General features: G+C 43.3%; 1 protein-coding gene across 1 annotated transcript; it reads left to right on the top strand.

Annotated features, from left to right (window-relative positions):
- The first annotated feature begins 15,090 nt into the window (after positions 1 to 15,090).
- Positions 15,091 to 16,085, top strand: LOC109208987. Its single transcript, XM_019372156.1, has 2 exons — positions 15,091 to 15,573; positions 15,732 to 16,085. The coding sequence occupies exons 1-2, from the start codon at positions 15,091 to 15,093 to the stop codon at positions 16,083 to 16,085; spliced, it is 837 nt and encodes a 278-aa protein (XP_019227701.1).
- Positions 16,086 to 23,613: the final 7,528 nt, after the last annotated feature.

Here is a 23,613-nt window from a genome sequence, read left to right as displayed (position 1 = left end):
ACAATCCCTAATGGTGCACGACCCCACGCTCCTCATCTAGCATGTGTGTCACCTCAAAGTAGCACAACGATGTAAAATCCGGGGTTTCATACCCTCAGAACAGTATTTACAATCATTACTTACTTCAAAACGGTCCAAAAAAACTACTTTGCGATGCTCTTGCCCCTCGAATCGGCTCCCAAATGCTACGAGTGTATCAAAAATCAGATCAATAACATCAAAATATGCTACGGAGATGAACCCCAATCGAAAACTATCAAAATTAGGCACAATTCTCGAATATGGCCAAACTCGGCCGCCGGGCCCACGTCTCGGAATTTGATAAAAATCACAGAACTAGAATCCTCATTCCCTCACGAGTCTACCCATATCTAATTTACCAAAATCCAACCTCAAATACCTATTCAAATTATCAAAAGAAATTTCCAAATTTTTCCTCCCACTCTTCCCCAATTTCAACTTTGATTCTTCAAATTACATGATAAAAATCAATACTAATTCATGAAATTATTCCAAAAGTGATTGAAGAACACTTGCCACAAGAATTTCATCGAAAATCTCTTCCAAATCCTCCTTCACCCGAGCTCTCTAATGGTATTTTGAGTTATGACCTAAAACCCTCGTTTTGAGCTTTTAAACTTTCTACCCAGCTCCTTTCTTCATCGTGAACGCGACCTCCTTCCCGCATTCGCGAACCACAAACTCCTTAGGCCCCAGTTTTACTCTCTGAACGCACCAACAACATCGCAAACGCGATACATCACCAGGCCTACCCTCCGCGAACGCGGCCTTCTCCTCGCGATCGCATAAGATAAAAATCCCTGGGGTCACCAATCACCCAGTCTTCTTCGCAAACGCGTGCCATCTACCGCGAACGCGATGCTTCCTCTCCCTAAACATCCGCGTTCGCATCCATCCCTTCGCGAACGCAAAGAACAAATCCTCAGCCTACCCAATTAACCCTCCGCGAACGCGGGACCCCACCCCGAACGCGATGCACAATTTCTCTGCAACAAAACACCAGCAAAAACAGCCAAGCTTCCAAACCAAAATCGATCCGTTAACCACCCGAAACTCACCTGAGGCCCCTGGGACCTCAACCGAACATACCAATACATCCCCATAATCTTATTCAAACTTAGCCAAGCCCTCGAAACACCAAAAGCAACGCAAAACACCTAAATCACATCAAATTCCAGCCTATGAACTTTGAAATTTCTAAATTTCACCAAAGATGCCGAAACCATCCAAAGCACATCCGATTGACCTGAAAATTTGCACACATATTCAAAATGACATTACGAACCTGCTCCAACTCCCGGAATTCCATTCCGACCCTGATAGCCTATTTTCCATTGTCGACCGGAAATTGCCAAAAACTAACTTTCGCCAATTCAAGTCTATTTCTACACCGGACCTCCTGTCACGACCCCAAATACTGGTCGTGATGGTGCCTACCACATTACTAGGCAAGCCAACCAATTAACTAACCACAACCCATTTCACTTTAACATTAAGCCATTTTCTAACACAAGTTTTAAATAGTAAATTTATTATAAGCGTTAAAATAATGGAAGTGTGCGGAAGGTAAAAATAACAGTAACTACATAGCCCCAATAATCTGGTGTCACGAGTCTAGAGCCTCTAATACAAGTCTGAAAATCCACTACATAAATAGTCTAGGAAAGTGCGGAAAGATAACAAGATAGAGGGGAGAAATTAGGGCTGCGGATGCCATGCAGCTACCTCGAAATCCCCGGCAAATGCTGAATAACTGAAAAGCTCTCACTCGGCCGCTCGGGCACCTAGATCTGCACACAAGGTGTAGGGAGTAACGTGAGTACGCCAACTCAGTAAGTAACTAAAGTAAATAAGTACTGAAAGCAGTGACGAGCAGTTCGAAAACATATAACTTTAAAATCAGTTCTGTCATATAATTCATCATTTCCAATTTAAAACATTGAAATCAATTATTTAGCAATATATCCAACAGAGGCATATTTAAAAGAAGAGTGAAATAGTTGAAACATCATAATAGGGCCCCTCGAGCAAAGAATCACTCAGAATATGGCCCCTCGGGCAGCCTCTCAGTCACTCGTGACTCAACTCTCGTCACTCAGTACTCACTCTCAGCACTCGGCTCATTTATATCTCAAAATGATAGAAATCATAGTGACCGCTGCGGCGCGCAACCCGATCCATATATTTATAGTCGACTACGCTCACTGGGGGTGTGCAGACTCCGGAGGGGCTCCTACAGCCCAAGCGTCATATCGTCGCGACGTGCAGCCCGATCCAATATATATATCGATGCAGCGTGCAGCTCGATCCATCACTCAAATATATATAATTATCCTCACAATTGGGTTTTCAACCTCTCTCAGTCATAACCTCACAGCCTCTCGGGCACCACAATAGAAATTAGGGAACTCAGCCCAAACAGTCCTCACAACTAGGAATAGAGTGATAAAACTAGTTTTAAACAGTTATATGGGTAAAACATGACTGAGGATATATTTTTAGCAAGTAAAGTGAGGAAACACAGTCAAAATGCCTCTAGAGGTTTCTACAGGTCGGCACAAGGCCCCAAGCATGGCATACAACCCATAATACAGTAATAATGACTTAAATACGGAATAACATAAGATTTCCCAATCAATTACGCGGCTAAATAGTCGCTACGGGACGGACCAAGTCACAATCCCTACCGGTGCACGCCTACACGGTCGTCACCTAGCATGTGCGCCACCGTTTTTATCAAAACAAGTCAAATACCCGGGTTTTGTACCCTCAGTTCAAGATTTACAATGGTTACTGATAAGTTAGGATTTTACCATGATTATACCCCTTACTTGCTATTACTTTTGCTACAAATTGCCACAAAATAGTCCCAAAAGGCTTACAAGTTGTGCTTGATTGCAGGTTTGAGCGAAAAGGTGACAAATGTCAAAGATCGGCTCAAAACGTAGTGAAACTTGCCAAGTGTCAAGAACAAGTGAAGTTGAGGAACAGGAAGACCTAGCGCGGACCGCACTGATATGCCACGCGGCCGCGCTAGGAGATTCAGAGAGGGGTAATTTGAAGTGCAAGCCACGTGGCCGCGCTCCATTTCTGCGCGGTCCGCGCAAGGGAAATTCAGAGAACTACCAGTGCAGGCTTAAGTCCCACGCGGCCGCGCTACATATCAGTGCGGTCCGCGTGAAAGAGATCAGAGACATGGAGATTTGACCAAGTCAAGCTATGCGGTCGCGCCCCATTCCTGCGCGGTCCGCGCCGACCCTCCGCTGCGGCCGCGCTACATTTCTGTGCGGTCCGCGGCCCCCCAACTTTAGAGATGAGATTTGAGAGTTCAAAGAGCCTACGCGGCCGCACTACCTTTTTGCGCGGTCCGCACTGACCCCGCAGGGGTATTTTTGTCCAGATTTTCCAGCTCGGTATAAATAGATCTTTTTACCATTTTTAGGTCATGTTTTAGCTTCTGAACGAAGGCTGCGCTCGTGAGACGTGTTGTGTAGCCTATTTTGGCATTTTTACTCTTGAATATCATAGTTTCTAATTAGTAATCAATTAACATGTTCATTTCATCATCTATTTCTACTTTTTCTTCTTTAATTATGTCTAGCTAAACCCATTAGCAAGGGTTGTGGCTCAACCCTAGTGTGGGTAGTTAATGGGTGTTGCATTCTAGGGTGAGATTGAGATTGGGTATTTGTTATTTGGGTTAATTTTGTGTTTCAATCTAGAATTTGTGGTTGCAAACATGAATTCAAGCTTAGTGGGTCTAACTCTTCTTGAGAAAGAGAGTCATATGACCCTAAAAGTTGACCTAACAAGGAATTGGGATGGACCCATGAGAATGGTAGTCCCAATTAACGGGTTAAACCTCGAAAGAGTAACTACCCTACTTGAGCCTTAGTTGCCCGGTCTAATTGGCCTACCTAATTGGTCTCGAGAGAGTCAATTGGGCAAAATCGTTCTCTCTACCGAGAGGTGTGAGAATGAGTGCAATTGTGCAACGGCTATAGCAATAAACCCAGATTTATCAATCTCCACTTAGTAGCTTCTACCCGTTAGCTAGCCACCTAGGTAGTGTCACAACCCTAGTGCCTTTTTCCTATATTAAGCACAACTTAGCAATATTTTCCTAGCATAATTTAGTTTAAATCATTAGTTTTACAAGAGTAGTTTAAAAAGAAAACCCAAAAAATGTGTGAAGAGACATTAGAAGCACAACTGCAACTCTAGGCTAGACAGTTATTCTAACTCCTTTACTAGCTCCCTATGGAATTTCGACCCCGATCCACTATTCGGGTATTAGTTATTGCTACCCACTCTTCCTACCATTGTGTAGTGTTAAGACGGCTGCGATCAACTTTTTGGCGCCGTTGCCGGGGAGCTTACGGTGTTGACTATCGGTTTAGTTAGTTTTGTGTTTTGCTTCTCTTTCCTTCTTGTTTACTAATTCTGTTTCTGTCGATCAATCAGGTACTATGGCTCTCAATGCAAACGACCCTTTTGGCAACGTGAATGCGGGGGAGGAGGTAGATGATCTTGAGCCCGAAGAGGTTATACCACCTCAAGTTCCACGTAGAGGCCGTCCGGCCAACGCAAATGACAACAATCATATTCCAGACCCTCCTCCGCCACCGCCAAGAGCAGTCCCAAGAGTTCTTCCAAATCAAGGGTACGCGAGTGCCATTGTTCCTCCCCGAATCCGGGCGGGGAACTTTCAAATCACAAATGTTATGTTGACCTTGCTCGAGCAAAGGGGATATCTTATGGGCGCCTCCAACCAAAATGCATACAAGCACTTGAAGGGGTTCGTAGATACTTGCTGGGGCAGCAAACAAACAAATGTGTCAGAGGATGCGTTGAGATTGAGGCTTTTCCTGTTTTCTCTTCGAGGCAAAGCGTTGGACTGGTTAGAAAGGCTACCCAATCATTCTATCACCACATGGGATGAATTGGCGGACAAATTTATTGCCAAGTTCTTTTCTTCAAGTCATATGGCAGCTCTTCGGGACGAGATTCTAGCTTTCAAACAAATGCCAACGGAACCTTTGCACAAAATATGGGAATGATATAGAATAATGGTGAAGGAGTGCCCTAACAACGACATGACTGAGGCGATGATCCAGCAGACTTTCTATAGGGGCATCAACACCACGAATCAGTGCATTGTGAACCAATTGGCCGGTGGGAACTATATGAAACTTTCTTACCAAGAGGCATGTGATGTACTTGATGAAATGGCAGACACTTTTTCGGCATGGCAAAGCCGAGCAAATGTGCCCCAAGGTGACCCCACGGTCATCCATTTGCACAAGGAATTAAATGACCATGGCCAAGCTATTGCCAAACTTACAACAACAATGAATCAGTTGGCGAAGGCGCAATTGCAACAAGTTTAAAGACCGCGCTAAGTCAATGCAATGGAGAATGTGTCTATGTTGAAAAGGAGGCAAAGGGGGAAACAACAACAACAAGGTAATTGTGAGTAGTTTGACAACAACAATGATGGTGGTGGTTATTCGAACGAGTGCTATGATGAGCAAAGTGAGGAATGCCAATATGTCAATAATTACCAAGGAAATAGAGGAAATCAGGAAAATCAACAATGGCGCCCCCAAGGTAATTGGGGCAATCAACAAGGTGGCGGAAATTGGAATAACAATAATCAACAACAAGGTGGTAACAATTGGAACAATAACAATCAGAACAACAATTGGGGTAATCAAGGTAACAACCAAGGCAATTGGAACGGGAACAACAACAATTGGAGCAACAACAATAGCAATCAAGGAGGGTGGAATAATGGTGGTAGGGGGCAAGGCTTAAAAGGCCCCCTATGTTCCAACAACCAAACAATCCAGCCCTCTTTCAGTCGCAAGGGCCTAGTTCTTCCGGGAGTGATATGGGACAGATAGAGATGATGTTCGAGCAGATGATGAAAAAGAACCAAGATTCAGACGCACAATTCGCTTCACATAACACATCCATCCGGAACCTAGAGGTGCAAATAGGAAAAATTTCTCAAGCTTTAAATACCCGACCTAAAGGCGCGCTACCAAGTGATACGGTAGTGAACCCGAAGGGAGGTAACAATCATGTGATGGCAGTTACAACTAGAAGCAGAAGAGGCGGTGAGGTGCAAGCCTCAAATGAAAATCAAGCGGTGAATGATGATATTGAGCTCCAAGAAGCTGTGGATCCTTTGATTGATGAAGTTGTGGTTCAGACAAATGTGTACAAGGAAGTGAGGATAGATATTGATGAGGCTGAGGTGGAAGCTCAAGAGGCCGTGAACCCGTCTAGGGAACACATAATTAATATTCCGGATCCGGTGGTGCCAAAAGCCAAGGCACCCTTGCCTAGACCACCTCCACCATATCCTCAGCGGTTAGCAAAGCAAAAGAATGACAATCAGTTCAAGAAATTCATAGACATGATGAAAAGCCTCACAATCAATGTTCCTTTAGTGGAGGCACTCGAACAAATGCCCGGTTACCCAATGTTCATGAAGTATTTAGTCACTAAGAAGCGTTCTATGGAGTGTGAAACAATAAAGATGACGCACCAAGTTAGTGCGATTGTGCATTCTATGGCCCCGAAAATAGAATACCCTGGAGCTTTTACTATTCCTTGCACTATCGGGAGTGCGGAGTTTGCTAAGGCCCTATGTGACTTGGGGGCTAGCATTAATTTGATGCCGTACTCAGTCTTCAAGACTTTGGGAATTGGGCAACCTAGGCCAGCCTCAATAAGACTTCAAATGGCGGACCGGTCGATGAAGAGGCCTTTAGGTATAATTGACAATGTGTTTGTCCGAGTGGACAAATTCATATTGCCGTCCGACTTTGTCATATTGGATTGTGAAGTGAATTTCGAAGTGCCTATTATTCTTGGGAGACCTTTCCTAGCTACGGGGAAGGCTTTGGTTGATGTTGAAGCTGGTGAGTTAACATTCCGTATGGGTGATGAGAAGGTGGTATTTCATGTGTGCAAATCAATGAGACCACCCAATAGCACGGAGGTGTGTTCATTTGTGGACATTGTCACAGCGGTGATAGTGGATGACACAAGTGCCTTGATTAATGTTGAAGATCCTCTTGAAGCCGTGCTTCTTAACATGGATGTCAATGATGATGCCGGTAGAGTGGAGTGCGTGAATACATTGCATGGTATGGGTTCATATTCTTATGAGCCTAGGAAGCTATCTTTGGATCTTGAGAATCGCAAAACTCCGCCAACCAAGCCATCAATTGAGGAGCCACCGGTGTTGGAGTTGAAGCCACTTCCTCCACACCTCAGGTATGAGTTTTTGGGTTCAAATTCTACTTTACCTGTTATTCTTTCTTCGTGCCTAACTAACATGCAGGTTCACGCCACTTTGGCGGTTCTTCAAAAGCGCAAAAAGGCGATTGGATGGACATTGGCCGACATTCGGGGGATAAGCCCCGCATTTTGCATGCACAAGATCATTTTGGATGAGTATGCAAGGCCCTCTCTTGAGCATCAAAGAAGATTGAATGAGGCGATGCAAGAAGTGGTAGAGAAGGAGGTTATCAAGTGGTTAGACGCCGGTGTGGTATACCCGATCTCGGATAGTTCATGGACCTCTCCGGTAATGTGTGCCAAAGAAGGGTGGAATGACGAGTAGTGACCAATGCCAACAATGAGTTGATCCCTACTCGGACGGTTACGGGTTGGAGAGTGTGTATGGACTATAGAAAGCTGAACAAGGTGACAAGAAAAGATCATTTCCCACTACCATTCTTGGACCAAATGCTCGATTGTCTTGCGAGCCCGGGCATTTTATTGTTTTCTAGATGGCTACTCAGGGTACAATCAAATTCTCATTGCCCAGGAGGATCAGGAGAAGACAACTTTTACATGTCCTTATGGCACGTTCGGTTTCTCGAGAATGCCATTTGGATTATGTAATGCCCCGGCGATCCTCCAAAGGTGTATGATGGCAATTTTCACCGATATGGTGGAGGATATCTTGGAGATCTTCATGGACGATTTCAGCGTGGTGGGGGATTCATTTGAGGAATGTTTGGTGAACTTGGATAGGGTGTTGGAAAGATGTGAAGAGACCAACCTTGTGCTCAACTGGGAGAAATGTCACTTTATGGTGCAAAAGGGTATTGTATTGGGTCACAAAATCTCAAGGCAAGGAATTGAAGTTGATAAGGCAAAAATAGAGGTCATCTCAAGGCTACCTCCCCCTACTTCTGTCAAAGGGGTGAGGAGTTTTTTGGGCCACGCCGGGTTCTACCGACGATTCATTAGAGACTTCTCAAAAATTGTGAACCCGCTTTGCAAATTGTTAGAGAAGGATGTCAAGTTTATCTTTGATGAGAAGTGCATGGAGTCTTTTGAGCTATTGAAACACAAGTTGACCACAACTCCTATCATCATCGCGCCTAATTGGGATTTGCCTTTTGAACTTATGTGCGATGCGAGTGATGTAGCGGTGGGTACGGTGTTAGGTAAGGGGCGCTGCACCATCAGGCCTACGCCTCTTATACGCCTCCCACCAAGTGAAGGCAGCCCCCGAAAACTTAAAGGTGGTGAATGCCACACCACTAGTCTCAAGAATCCCTGCTGTACGAAGCATCCGCTGGCACTTATCCAAGAAACCTTGGGCATCCTCGCCCTTTGCACCACTGAATGACGGAGGCTGGAGCCTACCAAACCTCTCAAGTTGACGCTGCTCATCATCCGGCATAACTGGTACTACAAACTCCTGAGCTGGTGCAACCGGTTGGGCTGGAGGTGCCCCCGGTGTCTGTAGTCCCTGTACAACCTGATCAGGAGTGCGAGCAATGGGGGTCTGGATCCCTCCCCCGGTCTATATAGTAGCTGCGGCCATAGTAGCTGAGACCGCCTGACCCAAACTGGTACATACTGATAAGATCTGAGCTAAAGCGTCCTGAAGACCTGGAATCACAATAGGCACAGCTAGTGCCTGTGCTGGTGTCGCTGCAACGTCCACAACTAGGACCTGATCCGGAATTGGGGCAGCTGGTGGATCTGCGGGTGCTGCTCTGGCTGCTCTGCCTCTACCACGGCCACGGCCGCATCGTCGGCCTCTAGTGGCCGCAGCTGGTGGTACTGGTGGTCGTCCATCCTGCCCGGTAGCACGTGTCCTCACCATCTGTGAGAGAATGGAAAAATAGAAGTTTAGTACTCGTATCGACAATTCGCACGACAAGAATTTCAAGAATATGAAGTTTTTCCTAAAGGTTCTGCAGCCTCTCGAGGATAAATACAGACGTCTCCGTACCGATTCGCGAGACTCTACTAAACTGGCTCATGACTTGCGAGACCTATGTAACCTAGGCTCTAATACCAACTTGTCACGACCCCAAATACGGGTCGTGATGGCGCCTATCACATTACTAGGCAAGCCAACCAATTAACTAACCACAACCCATTTCACTTTAACATTAAGCTATTTTCTAACACAAGTTTTAAATAGTAAATTCATTATGAGCGTGAAAATAACGGAAGTGTGCGGAAGGTAAAAATAACAGTAACTACACAGCCCCAACAATTTGTTGTCACGAGTCTAGAGCCTCTAATACAAGTCTTAACATCCACTACATAAATAGTCTAGAAAAGTGCGTAAAGATAACAAGATAGAGGGGAGAAATCAGGGCTGGACGCAACGCAACTACCTCGAAATCCCCGACAAATGCTGAATAACTGAAAAGCTCTCACTCGGCCGCTCGGGCACCTGGATCTGCACACAAGGTGCAGGAAGTAACGTGAGTACGCCAACTCAGTAAGTAACTAAAGTAAATAAGTACTGAAAGCAGTGACGAGCAGTTCGAAAACATATAACTTTAAAATCAGTTCTGTCATATAATTCATCATTTCCAATTTAAAACATTGAAATCAGTTATTTAGCAATATATCCAACAGAGGCATATTTAAAAGAAGAGTGAAATAGTTGAAACATCATAATAGGGCCCCTCGAGCAAAGAATCACTCAGAATATGGCCCCTCGGGCAGCCTCTCAGTCACTCGTGACTCAACTCTCGTCACTCAGTACTCACTCTCAGCACTCGGCTCATTTATATCTCATAATGATAGAAATCATAGTGACCGCTACGGCGTGCAGCCCGATCCATATATTTATAGTCGACTATGCTCACTGGGGGTGTGCAGACTCCTGAGGGGCTCCTACAGCCCAAGCGTCATATCGCTACGACGTGCAGCCCGATCCAATATAAATATCGATGCGGCATGCAGCCCGATCCATATAAATATCGCTGCGGCGTGCAGCCCGATCCATCACTCACATATATATAATTATCCTTACAATAGGGTTTTCAACCTCTCTCAGTCATAACCTCACAGCTTTTAGGGCACCACAATAGAAATTGCGGAACTCAGCCCAAACAGTCCTCACAACTAGGAATAGAGTGATAAAACCAGTTTGAAAACGTTTTATGGGTAAAACATGACTGAGGATATATTTTTAGCAAGTAAAGTGAGGAAACACAGTCAAAATGCCCCTAGGGGTTTCTACAGGTCGGCACAAGGCCCCAAGCATGGCATACAGCCCATAATACAGTAATAATGACTGAAATACAGAATAATATAAGATTTCCCAATCAATTACGCGGCTTAATAGTCAATACGAGACGGACCAAGTCACAATCCCTACCGGTGCACGCCCACACGCTCCTCACCTAGCATGTGCGCCACCATTTTTATCAAAACAAGTCAAATATCGGGGTTTTGTACCCTCAGTTCCAGATTTACAATGATTACTTACCTCAAACCGGTGAAAATACTACTCCGCGACACCTTTGCCCCTCGAATCGGCCTCCACTCGCGTCGAATCTATCCAAAATCACAACGAGGACGTAAAGTATGCTAAGGGGACGAAGCCCAAGCGTAAACAATCTAAATAATACCAAAATTCTGAAATTAAAAAAAACCCGAGCTCTGGGCCCACTTCTCGAAATCGGATTCCTTATCTCCCCACGAGTTCATACATATCAAGAATACCAAAATCGGAGTCCAAATGACCCCTCAAATTCTCATTTAAAGCCTCTTAAACTCAAGCCCTAATCCTCCATTTTTAGCCCTTTAATCCTTTTAATTATAGCCTTCATTCATGAATTACTACCATAGAAATGTGGTTTTGGTCCAAAAATCCTTACCTTAACGAAGTCCCTTGATTTCTCTCTTCAGAATCGCCCAAAAAGCTCCAAGGTCGAAGTCAAAAATGGTGAAATAACCCTAACTCGCGAAATGAAATAACATATATGTTTCTACCCAGGCCTTTCCGCATCTACGGTCCAAGGCCCCGCTTCTGCGGTACCGCATTTGCGGCCAAACTACCGCTTCTACGGTTTTTCACTTAAAGTCCAAAAATCGCATCTGCGATAGAACTACCGCATATGCAGCTTCGCAGATGCGGCCATCTTGACCGCTTCTGCGGAAACTGCTCGCCAGCCCCAATTCCGCATATGCGGCTTCCTTCCTCGCACCTCCGGCATCGCACCTGCGGTCCCAATTCCGTAGGTGCGGAAATACCAGAAGCAGAAAGTCTGCAGCTTCCACAAACATCCAATTTCCCCGTTAACCATCCGAAATCACCCCGAGGCCCCCAGGACCTCAACCAAAATTTCCAACGTATCCAAATACCTTATTCAAACTTGTTCCAATCATCAAAACACTTCAAACAACACTAATCAACCAAAACATATTGGATTCAAGCCTAAGTTTCTAAAAATCTTCCAAATTCCGCTTTTGATCAAAAACCCAACCAAACCACGTTCGAATAACCTGAAATTTTGCACACACATCCCAAATCACATAACGAAGCTACTGAAACTCTCAGAATTCCATTCCGACCCCTATATCTAAATCTCGCCTACCAACAGGAAATCGCCAAAATATCAACTTCGCCAATTCAAGCCTAAATCTACTCCGGGCCTCCAAAACCCATTCCGATTGCACTCCTAAGTCATATATCACCTCCCGAAGCTAACCGAACCATCGGAACTCACATCCGAGCCCTCTAACACATAAGTCAACTTCCGGTTGACTTTTCCAACTTAAGCCTTCTTAAAAGAGACTAAGTGTCTCAAACCTCACCAAAACCAATTCGGATTCAATCCAACCAACCCGAAACCTCAAAACACAGATGAACAAAGCAATAAGAAGCAGAAATGGGGGAAACAGAGCGGTAACTCATGAGACGACAGGCCGGGTCGTCACACTTCAAAACTACATTCCGAACGCTCCTAAGTCCCAAATCACCTAACGGAGCTAACCAAATCATAAAAATTCCAATCTGAGATCATATACTAACAAGTCAAAACTTGGTCAACCTTCCAAATATTAAAGCTTCAAACTGAGAACTGATTCTTCCAAATCCATTTTGATTACCCTGAAAACCAAAACCAACGATTTATATAAGTCATTATACATCACACGGATCTAGTCATGCCCGAGAACTGGTGAGCGAAGTGCAAAAGCTCAAAACGACCGGTCGGGTCGTTACATTATTATACTAAATATACTAAAGGAAAGTTGATGATAGAAGTAGTAGGAAGAAGTACTTATTAGTAGATAGTGAAAATACTAACAACAACAACAACAACAACAACAACAACAATAATAATAATAATAATAAATAAATAAATAAATAAATTCTCAAATTAGTAACAAAATATTTATCTGAAGTAGATGTATGCCAATCCCCGGCAACGGCGCCAAAAATTTGACGAGGCCAATGTGTATTGGAATTTCCTGCTCGTACTCTGTCAAATTCTAATATAGCTTAAGATATCGTCCCACGGAGACTGGATAATCTATGGTACAGACTTGTAATATTTTAACTACTATTTGAGAGAATCAAATTGATGAAAAGTGAGTGAGGTTTAAAACTTGTTAGTTACTTAAACAAAACAAATAACTTTTGGAAAATTTATAATAAAAAAAAGAGTTGGGAATCATTGAATTCACTTGATAATATTACTATAATAAAATATCAATTTCTACATTTATTTTTCTAAAGAATAATTGCTTATTTCTTAAACAATTATATATTTTGTTCACTAAGAAATAACTAATTAATAATACTCCATGAGAATTATGTTAATTAATCAATTTAAGACTAGTGACGTTTAAACCAAAATATTTTTCTTGATTGATTTGTGCTAAAAGAAAGTAAAAACTTCGTGGGAATATTTTTACCAAGGATGAATAATCTTGCCTACAACAGTTTCTCCGTGCGAATTAAAACTGAGGCAAATAAGATTACTGACTAGAAATAATAATTTACTGAAAAATTACTGTCACACTACTATTTTATTCATCAGTTATTATATATTAATTTTGCTCCGCGAGAATTATAAAATTAATATATGAATAACTTAGAGATAAAATATATAGATGTGATGATAGAGTAATTAAAACCATCATTTCAGCACGGTATGAAATGTAAATAAAAAGTTTCAAGCCAAGAATATATAAAAACTAACATAATATTATAAAATATATCAAGTTTCATCAACTATCGCAACAAAAAAAAAATACTCCATTATGGAGTAAGAAAAGCAAAAAAAGATATTTAGAAGACTAGAAATATTTTTACTATTAGGAAAGAAAAGAAAGAAAAACCAAGACTAGTTCTTGTCTAACAAAGATTGAATTTGCTTATACAAAGAGAGCTTGTTATTTATAGGAAAAGATGAGTAGCTTTTGTCATGTTCCACTTTTGCGAATGTGAAATCCATGTATGCAAAGTGACCTTTGTGTACGTAGATTCTATATATGCAACTATGGCACTTGTGCTTCACTCTTGACTTCATGAGTTGGTCTTGCAAATGTAGCTTCCATGTATGCGAAGTGACCTTTGTGTAGGTAGATTCAATATATGCAACTATGGCACTTGTGTTTCACTCTTGACTTCATGAGTTAGTCTTGCAAATGTAGGTTCATGTATGCGAATGTGACCTTTGCAAATATAGATTCCACGCATGCATCTATGATGCTTTTGCTTCCATTCTTTCATGACTTAGACTTGCAAAATGTAGGTTCCATGTATGCGAATGTGACCTTTGCGTATATAGATTCCACATATGCAACTATACTCTTTTTCATCTCTAATTATCTCTTTCCATAAGCCCATATGTATATTCCACATTTGCGAATATGAAGATGACGTGTGCAACTATGGCTTTGCTTCATTCTCTTGTCTTTTAGCTTCTTTCCTTCTTTTTCATAATTTCTTTTTCCTACAATATTTGTTAGAAAATATACGAGGATAGGATATTATTATTTATATTTTATTTTAAAAACTTATTTTTTTACATATGAAATTACATGAATAATTTATATCCATCAATTGGTAGCAGTTAGTGATCAAAGTGTACAGTTGTCAAAGTGTATACATGTTATTGTACATATATTCAATAGATTTGAGCTTCATTTCATCAAAGCATTTTTCCTCTACTTTCGTTTTCTTCCTCTGTCTCACAGGAACTCTCCAGAAGCTTCCAGAATCATCCATTGGAGCTGAGATTGAGCTCCACCAAACTAATCTCAGTTACAATTTTGTCATGGTATCAGAGCAAGGTTAATCCTTCGTGTCTCTTCTCACTCATTTCCTAATCCTCTTTTCTCTTTTCTCTTTTCTGATTTTTGACCTAATTTGATCGATTTACCCCAATTCGATCAGTTCTTCGTACATCAGTAATCTAGCGCATAGAACTCTAAAGGTTTTGATTTCGATTGTTTTTCCCTATCAATAATTAACTAATTATACGTTCTAATGGCTATTACCGACCAACAAGATGCGACTAATTCTAGTACGAGTGTCGTCGTGCCTCAGAGCACGGGAATCAATCCAAGTGATCCTCTGTGTGTTTGCATCCATCCGACAATCCTGGTGTGATGCTTGTATCTGTTCCATTCGATGGGATAGGGTATAGATCCTGGAGACGTAGTGTTCTTCGTGGCCTATCCGTAAAGAACAAATTAGGTTTTGTGAGTGGTGAATGCAAGCAACCAAATTCCTAATCTCCAGCCTATCAGCAGTGGGTACGATGTGATAACATGGTAACTTCATGGATTCTGAATTCTCTTTCCAAAAAAATTGCGGATAGTGTGGAATATGCTAGTGATGCTATTGAGTTGTTTAAGGAGCTGGAGGATTGCTATGTACAAAACAATGGAGCTAGATTGTATCAAATTAAAAAAGAAATCAATGGTCTCTCTCAAGGAGCCCTTGACATCACTGGCGATTATACTAAGCTGAAAAAGCTATGGGAAGAGCTGAATACTCTGAATAAGAGGACTCAATGTAGTTGCCTTTGTAATTGTGGTGCAAAGCAAAGCATGTACAAAGCTAAACAAGATAGGAGATTGATACAATTCCTCATAGGACTCAATGAAGTGTACACTATAGTTCGAGGGAGTATTCTTATGATGAATCCACTGCCTACGTTGGCTCAAGACTTCTCCTTACTTATCCAGGATGAAAAGCAAAGGGAGATCAAGCCAAATAATCAGTTGTCGATTGAATCCACCTCTTTGAATGTCAGCAATTCAAGACTAAGTCTTTTTAGAACAAATTTCTCACCAAGTTACAACTATTCTGGGAATAACAGAGGTCGTCCTATGTGTGATTCTTGTAAGAGGTCAGGCCATACTAGGGATAAGTGTTATAAACTACACTGTTATCCAAAAATGGACAGAATTCCAATCAAACTGCACGATACCCTCAAAATGTCCATCAAAACCTCAGACACAATAGAGGGAAGAGGATGGTAGCAAATGTACAAGGAATGTCAACTTATGCAATGACAAGCAAGCTTGATGAGTGTGATGCCCAAGATGAGAATCAGAATGTGAATCTGACTAAGGAGAAGTATGGACAACTTGTTATTCTACTTCAACACTTTCAGCTTGGCAATGATGGAGAGAACTCAAGAAACTCAAGTCCTACCAATGTTGTAAACTTTGCAGTATTGTTGTTTGCACATCTTCTATTGATTTTGGTAAACTCTTATGTAGATGCTTTAAATCAAAGATTGACACATGGACACTAGATTCAAGAGCCTCAAACCATATGACCTTTAACAAATCCTTATTGTCTGACATCAAAATTTTTACCTTACTCCTTATTAGTCGTTTTACCAAATGGCTATAAAGTGAAGGTGACAAAAATTGGAAATGTAAAACTTGCACCTAAGATCATTCTGTATAAAGTACTTCATATTCCCTCATTCAAATTCAATCTTATTTCTGTATATTGGTTGAGCAAACACCTAAGGGGTATGACTTCTTTCACTGACAATACTTGCCTTCTATAGGTAGGCCCCTTCACTGAAGAGGCCTCTGGAGATTGGTAAAGTCAAGGATGGACTATACATGTTGTGCTCTCAATGTCTGAGAAACATTATCCTGGCCAACAACTCGACAACTTTGCCGTTTGTTCTTCTACTCATTCTTGTGATGTAAATAGTCCTTTTGTGAATAACCTGCATTCTCATTCATCTCCATCTGTAAATAGGTCACCCTTGAGTCATTTGTAGAGCCATCAATGTTCATCCATCCTTGAATAATAAGAGTAATTATTCTGGTTTCAATTCCTGTATGTTTCAAGTCAATAATGTTAATCTTCTATGGCACAACAGGCTAGTACATGTTCCCTTTGTAAAAATGAGGGGAATATTCTCCATACCAGCTTCTTTTTCCCTTAAGCAACCCTTTGTTTGCTCCGTTTTCCCTATGGCTAGACAAGCCAAGCTCCCCTTTCCTCAAAGAGTTAGTACTTCAAATAAAATCTTTGAACTATTGCATGTGGATTTTTGGGGTCCTTACCATGAATGTACACATGACAAGTAAAAATACTTCATTACTATGGTGATGACTTTAGCAGGTCCACTTGGACTCACCTGCTAACATGTAAGAGCAATGCCCTCCAAACTATCAAAGCTTTTGTTTCCTTAGTTGAAAACCAATTCAAAACCTCCATCAAGTCCTTGAGATATGATAATGGACTGGAATTTTTTAATACTGAAGGTACTCTATTTTTACAATCAAAGGGGATTGTTCACCAAAAGACTTGCCTCTGTACACCACAACAAAATGGAGTGGTGGAAAGGAAGCACAAATACCTTTTTGAAACAGCGAGAGCCTTATTGTTTCAGTCCAAATTGCCTTTAAAGTACTGGGGGGAATGTATCCTAACTGCCACTTACATTATAAATAGATTACCTACCACTTATCTCAAGAACAAGTCTCCTTTTGAAGTCTTATATAATAGAAAGCCAGAATACTCTCAGTTAAGAAGTTTTGGATGCCTATGTTTCCCAACAATACCAAAAGTCCATAGAGATAATTTTGAGCCAAGGACAACACCACATATTTTTATACGCTACCCTTTTGGCACAAAAAGGCTACAAAGTGCTGAATTTAGCCACCAAGAAAATCCACATTTCCAGGGATGTAGTGTTTCATGAGTCTATTTTCCCCTTCAATATTAGTTCTGAATCCTCCTTTTCTCCCTTCAACTCTTCATCCACCTCTTATTAGTCCCATGATTGATACTAATACAGCATCATCTTCAGAAGGTACTATGAGTTATCAAAGGAATGTGGGCAGTACATCCAATATAGTGTCACCTTCCTCTGCCAGTTTTTCTCCTGGTCCTCTACCTTCTTCACCTGCACCAACCAATGCAGGCTCACCACCATCATAAAATGTAAATTTCCCACACACCGGAACCTAAATGTGGTCTTTTTGGACTCAAAAGACCGAAATAAGTGGAAAAAACTTAGTGACCAAACTATATAAAACGCAGTTTTAAAGCGCGCTTTACTTTAACGTCAGCTTTGGACGTTAAGGTAAAGAACGTTTTAAAACCGCATTTTCGGAACACGCTTTACCTGAAGCTGATTAGACGTTCATCTAAAACGTGGTTTGATAAAGCGCTATATATAAAATGCTTTAAGAAACTAGGCTTTTCATCTTCAAATATCCGTCCCCTTCCCTTCCCCCACGTTCAAACCAGAATCATTCCCCCCCCCCCTTTAAAATTCGAACCAACGGTCCCCCCCTCCCCCCCCCCATTAACGAGATAAAAAACACGAGTGGATCGTACCCGTCCCATAAAAAAAAAGAGTATTGGTCCCACATCGTAGCTAAGGCCTTCTCTCGTTGTGGTTGCTCGTTTCAGACTAAAATCTTCATTTCTTCAACTTTCCAAAAAACATAAATCGAGGTATTCCGATTTAGTTTTTATCGAATCTCGTATAAAAAATACATATTAGTTGTTTTACATGTGTTCCATGTTGTTTTTTTTTTTTTTTTTTTTTTGNGTAGAACAGTACAAGATAAAAATGAAAAGTACCCCCTTTTTAAACGTAAAATACCACGTAAATACACGGTAAAACAACAACGTAAGTTGTAAGTACGAAATACTGCCCCTTCGGGCCCACGATCAATCGCTCAGATAGTATCAGCCCTCGGGCTCAGTATCACATCACATGGGTACCCGCGCTCACTGGGGTGTACCGACTCCGAGAGGGGCCCCTTACAGCCCAAGCGCAATATCAAGCCACCTCGTGGCATATAAATCAAGGCCTGAAAGCCTTCAGACATCACACTAGAGGCCTGAAAGCCTCCTCACATATCACTCGAGGCCTGAAAGCCTCCTCACAATACACTCGAGGCCTGAAAGCCTCCTCACATCACGCTCCAGGCCTGAAAGCCTCACTCAGTCCAAAAAATATCATAAGCCCCTCGGGCATAAATAAATAATAGTTCTCAGCCCAGACAACAGTGAAATATCAGTAAAGTCTCAAAATTCAATTAAAACGGCTGAGTTTGCAAAACAGTATGTTCATTAGGACTGAGTTCAAATAACGTGTCAAAATAGTGAGGAAATAGTGATAGCAATCCCCGAAGGATTCAAATAATCGGCATTAAGCCCAAAACATGGCAATAAGCCCAAATCATGATGATAATCAAATCAACTTAGTCAAATACGCGGTAAAATATCAAACGGGGCGGACCAAGTCACAATCCCCAGTAGTAAACAACCCTGCGCTCGCCATTAAGCGCGTGTTTCACCTCAATATAGCACTACGTTGTGCAAATCCGGGGTTTCAAACCCTCAGGATATCATTTACTATCATTACTCACCTCAAGCCGGCCAAAATCCTAGCTCGCTATGCCCTTGCCTCGCAAATCAACCTCCTCGCGCGTTGAATCTGGCCAAAACCACAACGAATACATTACAATAGGCTAAGGAAATATAACCCAATCGAAAAGACTCGAAAAACATCGAAATTCACGAAGTTGGCAAAACCCGAGCCCCGGGCCCACTTCTCGAAAAATCAGAAAATTGACATCATCGGATTCCTTATCTCGCCACGAGTCTATACATATCAAAATTACCAAAATCGGAGTCCATTTGGCCCCTCAAATTCCACTTTGAAATACCAAATTCCCAAGCCCTAGCTTTACCCTCTTTTGAAGAATTTCCATAAATTTCAATGTAAATTCTACCATCAATTCATGTATTTAGGTCAAGAAACTCACCTCCAATCACACCTAGTCGAAATCCCCTTCAAATTCCGTCCAGGAGCTCTCAAAGTTTCTTAAAAATGGTGGAAATGGACTTAAGCTCGCGGAACAAAAAATGAGTTTTAAAACCCTTCTGATAACAGTGATTTTCGCATCTGCGGTTCCTTTACCGCATCTGCGACTACCGCTTCTGCGGTTTTCATCTGCTTCTGCGGAACTCCCAAACTCGCCCAGGACCGCTTCTGCGGTCAGGTATCCGCATTTGCGGACACCGCATCTGCGCTCCATGTCCGCTTCTGCGGAAAATGCCATTCCCTCAACTCCCGCTTCTGCGATCACCCTACCGCATCTGCGTCACCGCAGATGCGGCTCGAAGCCCGCACCTGCGGAAACAGCAAACCTCCTCAAGACTCGCACCTGCGTCCAATCCCTCGCATCTGCGGAACCGCATATGCGGCCCTTCTTCCGCAGAAGCGGAAACACCAGATACCAGCAGAACCAGCAATTTCACCAAGTCTAAAATCATCCCGATGACCATCCGAAATCACCCCGAGGCCCCCGGGACCTCAACCAAAAGTGCCAATCCATCCTAAAACATCAGTCAAACTTGCTCCAATCATCAAAACACCACAATTAACACCAAAACCATCAAATTACATCGGATTCAAGCCTAAGTTCTTCTAAAACTTCCGAATTACGCATTTGATCGAAAACCCGACCAAAACACCTCCGAATGATCTGAAATTTTGCACACACATCCAAAATCACCTAAGAAAGCTACAGCAACTCTCGGAATCCCATTCCGACCCTCGGATCAAAATCTCACCTATCAACCGGAATTCGCCAAAATACTAACTTCGCCAATTCAAGCCTAATTCTACACCGGACCTCCAATATCAATTCCGATCACACTCCTAAGTCACAATTCATCCCTCGAAGCTAACCAAATCATCAGAAATCACATCCTAGCCCTCTAACTCATAGGTCAACATCCGGTTGACTTTTTCAAAACAAGCCTTCCTTAAAGAGACTAAGTGTCTCATTTCCTACCAAAACCAATCCAAATCAACTCGATCACATCAAATACCGACAATGAAGCATAGAGAAACATAAGATGGGGGAAATGGGGTAGTAACTCACGTGACGACGGGCCGGGTCGTCACAAAACTGTATAAGGCCCTGATCCTGTGGGCAAAACCAACACCGGTGCCGTAGTCAGAGCTGTCTTGAGCTTCTGAAAGCTCGCCTCACACTCATCCAACCATCTGAACTGGGCACCCTTCTGGGTCAATCTGGTCATCGGGGCTGCAATAGATGAAAATCCCTCCACGAACCGTCTGTAATAGCCTGCCAACCCTAAGAAACTCCGAATCTCTGTGGCTGATGCTGGTCTAGGCCAGTTCTTGACTGCCTCAATCTTCTTCGGGTCCACCTGAATACCTTCCGCTGATACAACGTGACCCAGAAATGCTACTGAACTCAGCCAGAACTCACATTTGGAGAACTTGGCATATAACTGACTATCCCTCAGAGTCTGAAGAACCACTCTAAGGTGTTGCTCGTGCTCCTCCTAGCAGCGGGAGTACACCAAAATATCATCAATAAAGACTATCACGAACATGTCCAAATATGGCCTGAACACTCGGTTCATCAACTCCATAAATGCTGCTGGGGCATTGGTCAACCCAAATGACATGACCAAGAACTCATAATGCCCATAGCGAGTACGGAAAGCTGTCTTAGGGACATCGGATGCCCTAATTCTCAACTGATAGTAGCCAGACCGCAAGTCGATCTTGGAGAATACCCTGGCACCCTGAAGCTGGTCGAACAAATCATCAATCCTCGGCAGTGGATACTTATTCTTAATCGTTACCTTGTTCAATTGCCGGTAATCAATACACATTCTCATTGACCCATCCTTCTTCTTGACAAATAACACCGGCGCACCCCAAGGAGAGATATTGGGTCCAATGAAACCCTTCTCTAGTAAATCCTGCAACTGGTCCTTTAACTCCTTCAGCTCCGGCGGGGCCATACGATATGGCGGGATAGAAATGGGCTGGGTGCCCGGAGCCAAATCAATACAGAAATCAATGTTCCCGTCGGGTGGCATACCCGGCAGGTCTGAAGGGAAAACATCTGGAAACTCCCGGACAATAGGCACAAAATCTATATGAGGAACCTCAGCACTGGAATCACGAACATAGGCCAAATAGGCCAGGCACCCCTTCTCGACCATACGTCGAGCCTTCACGTACGAAATGACGCTGCGGGTAGAATGACCTGGAGTGCCTCTCCACTCTAAACGAGGCATGTCCGGCAAAGCTAAGGTCACAGTCTTGGCATGGCAGTCCAAGATGGCGTGATAGGGTGATAACCAGTCCATACCCAGAATGATATCAAAGTCAACCATATCTAAGAGCAACAAGTCTACACGGGTCTCAAGACCCCCAATCACTACAACACACGAACGATGGACTCGGTCGACTACGATAGAGTCCCCCACCGATGTAGACACATATACAGGAACACCCAATGCATCACTAGGCATGACCAAGCATGGTGCGAAATAAGATGAAACATAAGAATACGTAGACCCTGGATCAAATAGTACTGAAGCATCTCGATCACAAACCAGAACCGTACCTGTGATGACTGCATCTGAAGCCTCAGCCTCGGTCCTGGCCTGAAGAGCATAACAACGGGGCTAGGCCCCAACACCCTGAACCGTATCCCTAGGTCGATCTGCCGATGGCTGACCTCCACCCCGAGCGGTCTGAGCTCCACCTCTATGACCTCTACCTCCACCTCTAGTACCTCTACCCCCGCCTCTAGCTGTCTGGGCTGGCTGTGGAGCACCTGGTGCCTGAACCATGGCACGAGAAGCCTGGCGCGGAGAACTGCTCGATGCTCGAGGGCAAAATCTGGCAATATGACCCGTGTCACCACAAGTGTAACAAGCCCTCAGCTGCTGAGTCTACTGTCCCTGTCGACCTGAATGGCCTCCGCAGAAACTCTAAAGTGGCGGTGCGCTGATAGGAGCTGACGGTGCACTGAGTGACTGCTAATCAGAATAGTATGCCTGAGAACCACGACCACCTGATGTACCGTGAGAAACCTGAAGGGCCGACTGAAAGGGCTTAGGAGGATGACCTCTACCATGTGAATCTCTACCTCCAGATAAGGTACCACTGAATCTGCCAGAATGACGGGCTCTCTTGTCTCCCCCGTGACCACTCCCCTGTGATAGAACCATCTAAACTCGGCGGGCCACATTGGCCGCCTCCTGAAAGATGATCTCACTACCGGTCTCCCTAGACATCTGGAGACGAATCGGCTGAATCAAACCATCAATAAACCTCCTCACCCTCTCTCTCTCGGTGGGAAGTATGACAAGAGCATGGCGAGCTAGATCAATAAACCGGGTCTCATACTGAGAGACCGTCATAGAACCCTGTTGGAGGCGCTCGAACTGCCTCTAATAAGCATCTCTCTGAGTAACGGGGAGAAACTTCTCCAGAAACAACTCTGAAAACTGATCCCAAGTCAAAGACGGTGACCCTGCTGGTCTGGCTAAACAGAAATCCCTCCACCAAGTCTTGGCGGATCCAGATAGGCGGAATGCAGCAAAATCAACTCCATTAGACTCGACAATGCCCATGTTTCGAAGAACCTCATGGCAGCTATATAAGAAATCCTGGGGGTCCTCAGAAGAAGCACCGCTGAATGTAGTAGTGAAGAGCTTGGTGAACCTATCCAGCCTCCACAAAGCATTTGCGGACATAGCCGCTCCATCACCGGTCTGAGCAACTACCCCCGACTGAACTGCCATAGCTGGCTGAACCACTGGAATCTGACCCTGGGGAGCTACCTGCTCCGGAGTACGTGTAGCAGGAGTCTGGGATCCTCCTCCAGCCTGAGAAGTGGCTGGTGCTACAGGAAGCAATCCTGCTCGGGTGACACTCTCCATAAGGCCCACAAACCGGACCAAAGCGTCTTGAAGAACTGGGGTAGCAATAAACCCCTCCTGGGACCTGAGCT

This window comes from Nicotiana attenuata, unplaced genomic scaffold, assembly GCF_001879085.1.
Source record: "Nicotiana attenuata strain UT unplaced genomic scaffold, NIATTr2, whole genome shotgun sequence".
NCBI classification, from domain to species: Eukaryota; Viridiplantae; Streptophyta; class Magnoliopsida; order Solanales; family Solanaceae; genus Nicotiana; species Nicotiana attenuata.
This window is presented reverse-complemented; position numbering and strand designations above follow the sequence as displayed.

Coding starts and splice junctions, on each gene's coding strand:
- LOC109208987 (XM_019372156.1), top strand. CDS start 15,091: ATGGTAACTTCATGGATTCTGAATTCTCTTTCCAAAAAAATTGCGGAT. Junction 15,574..15,731: donor TTGAATCCACCTCTTTGAAT/GTCAGCAATTCA, acceptor AAAAATGGACAG/AATTCCAATCAAACTGCACG.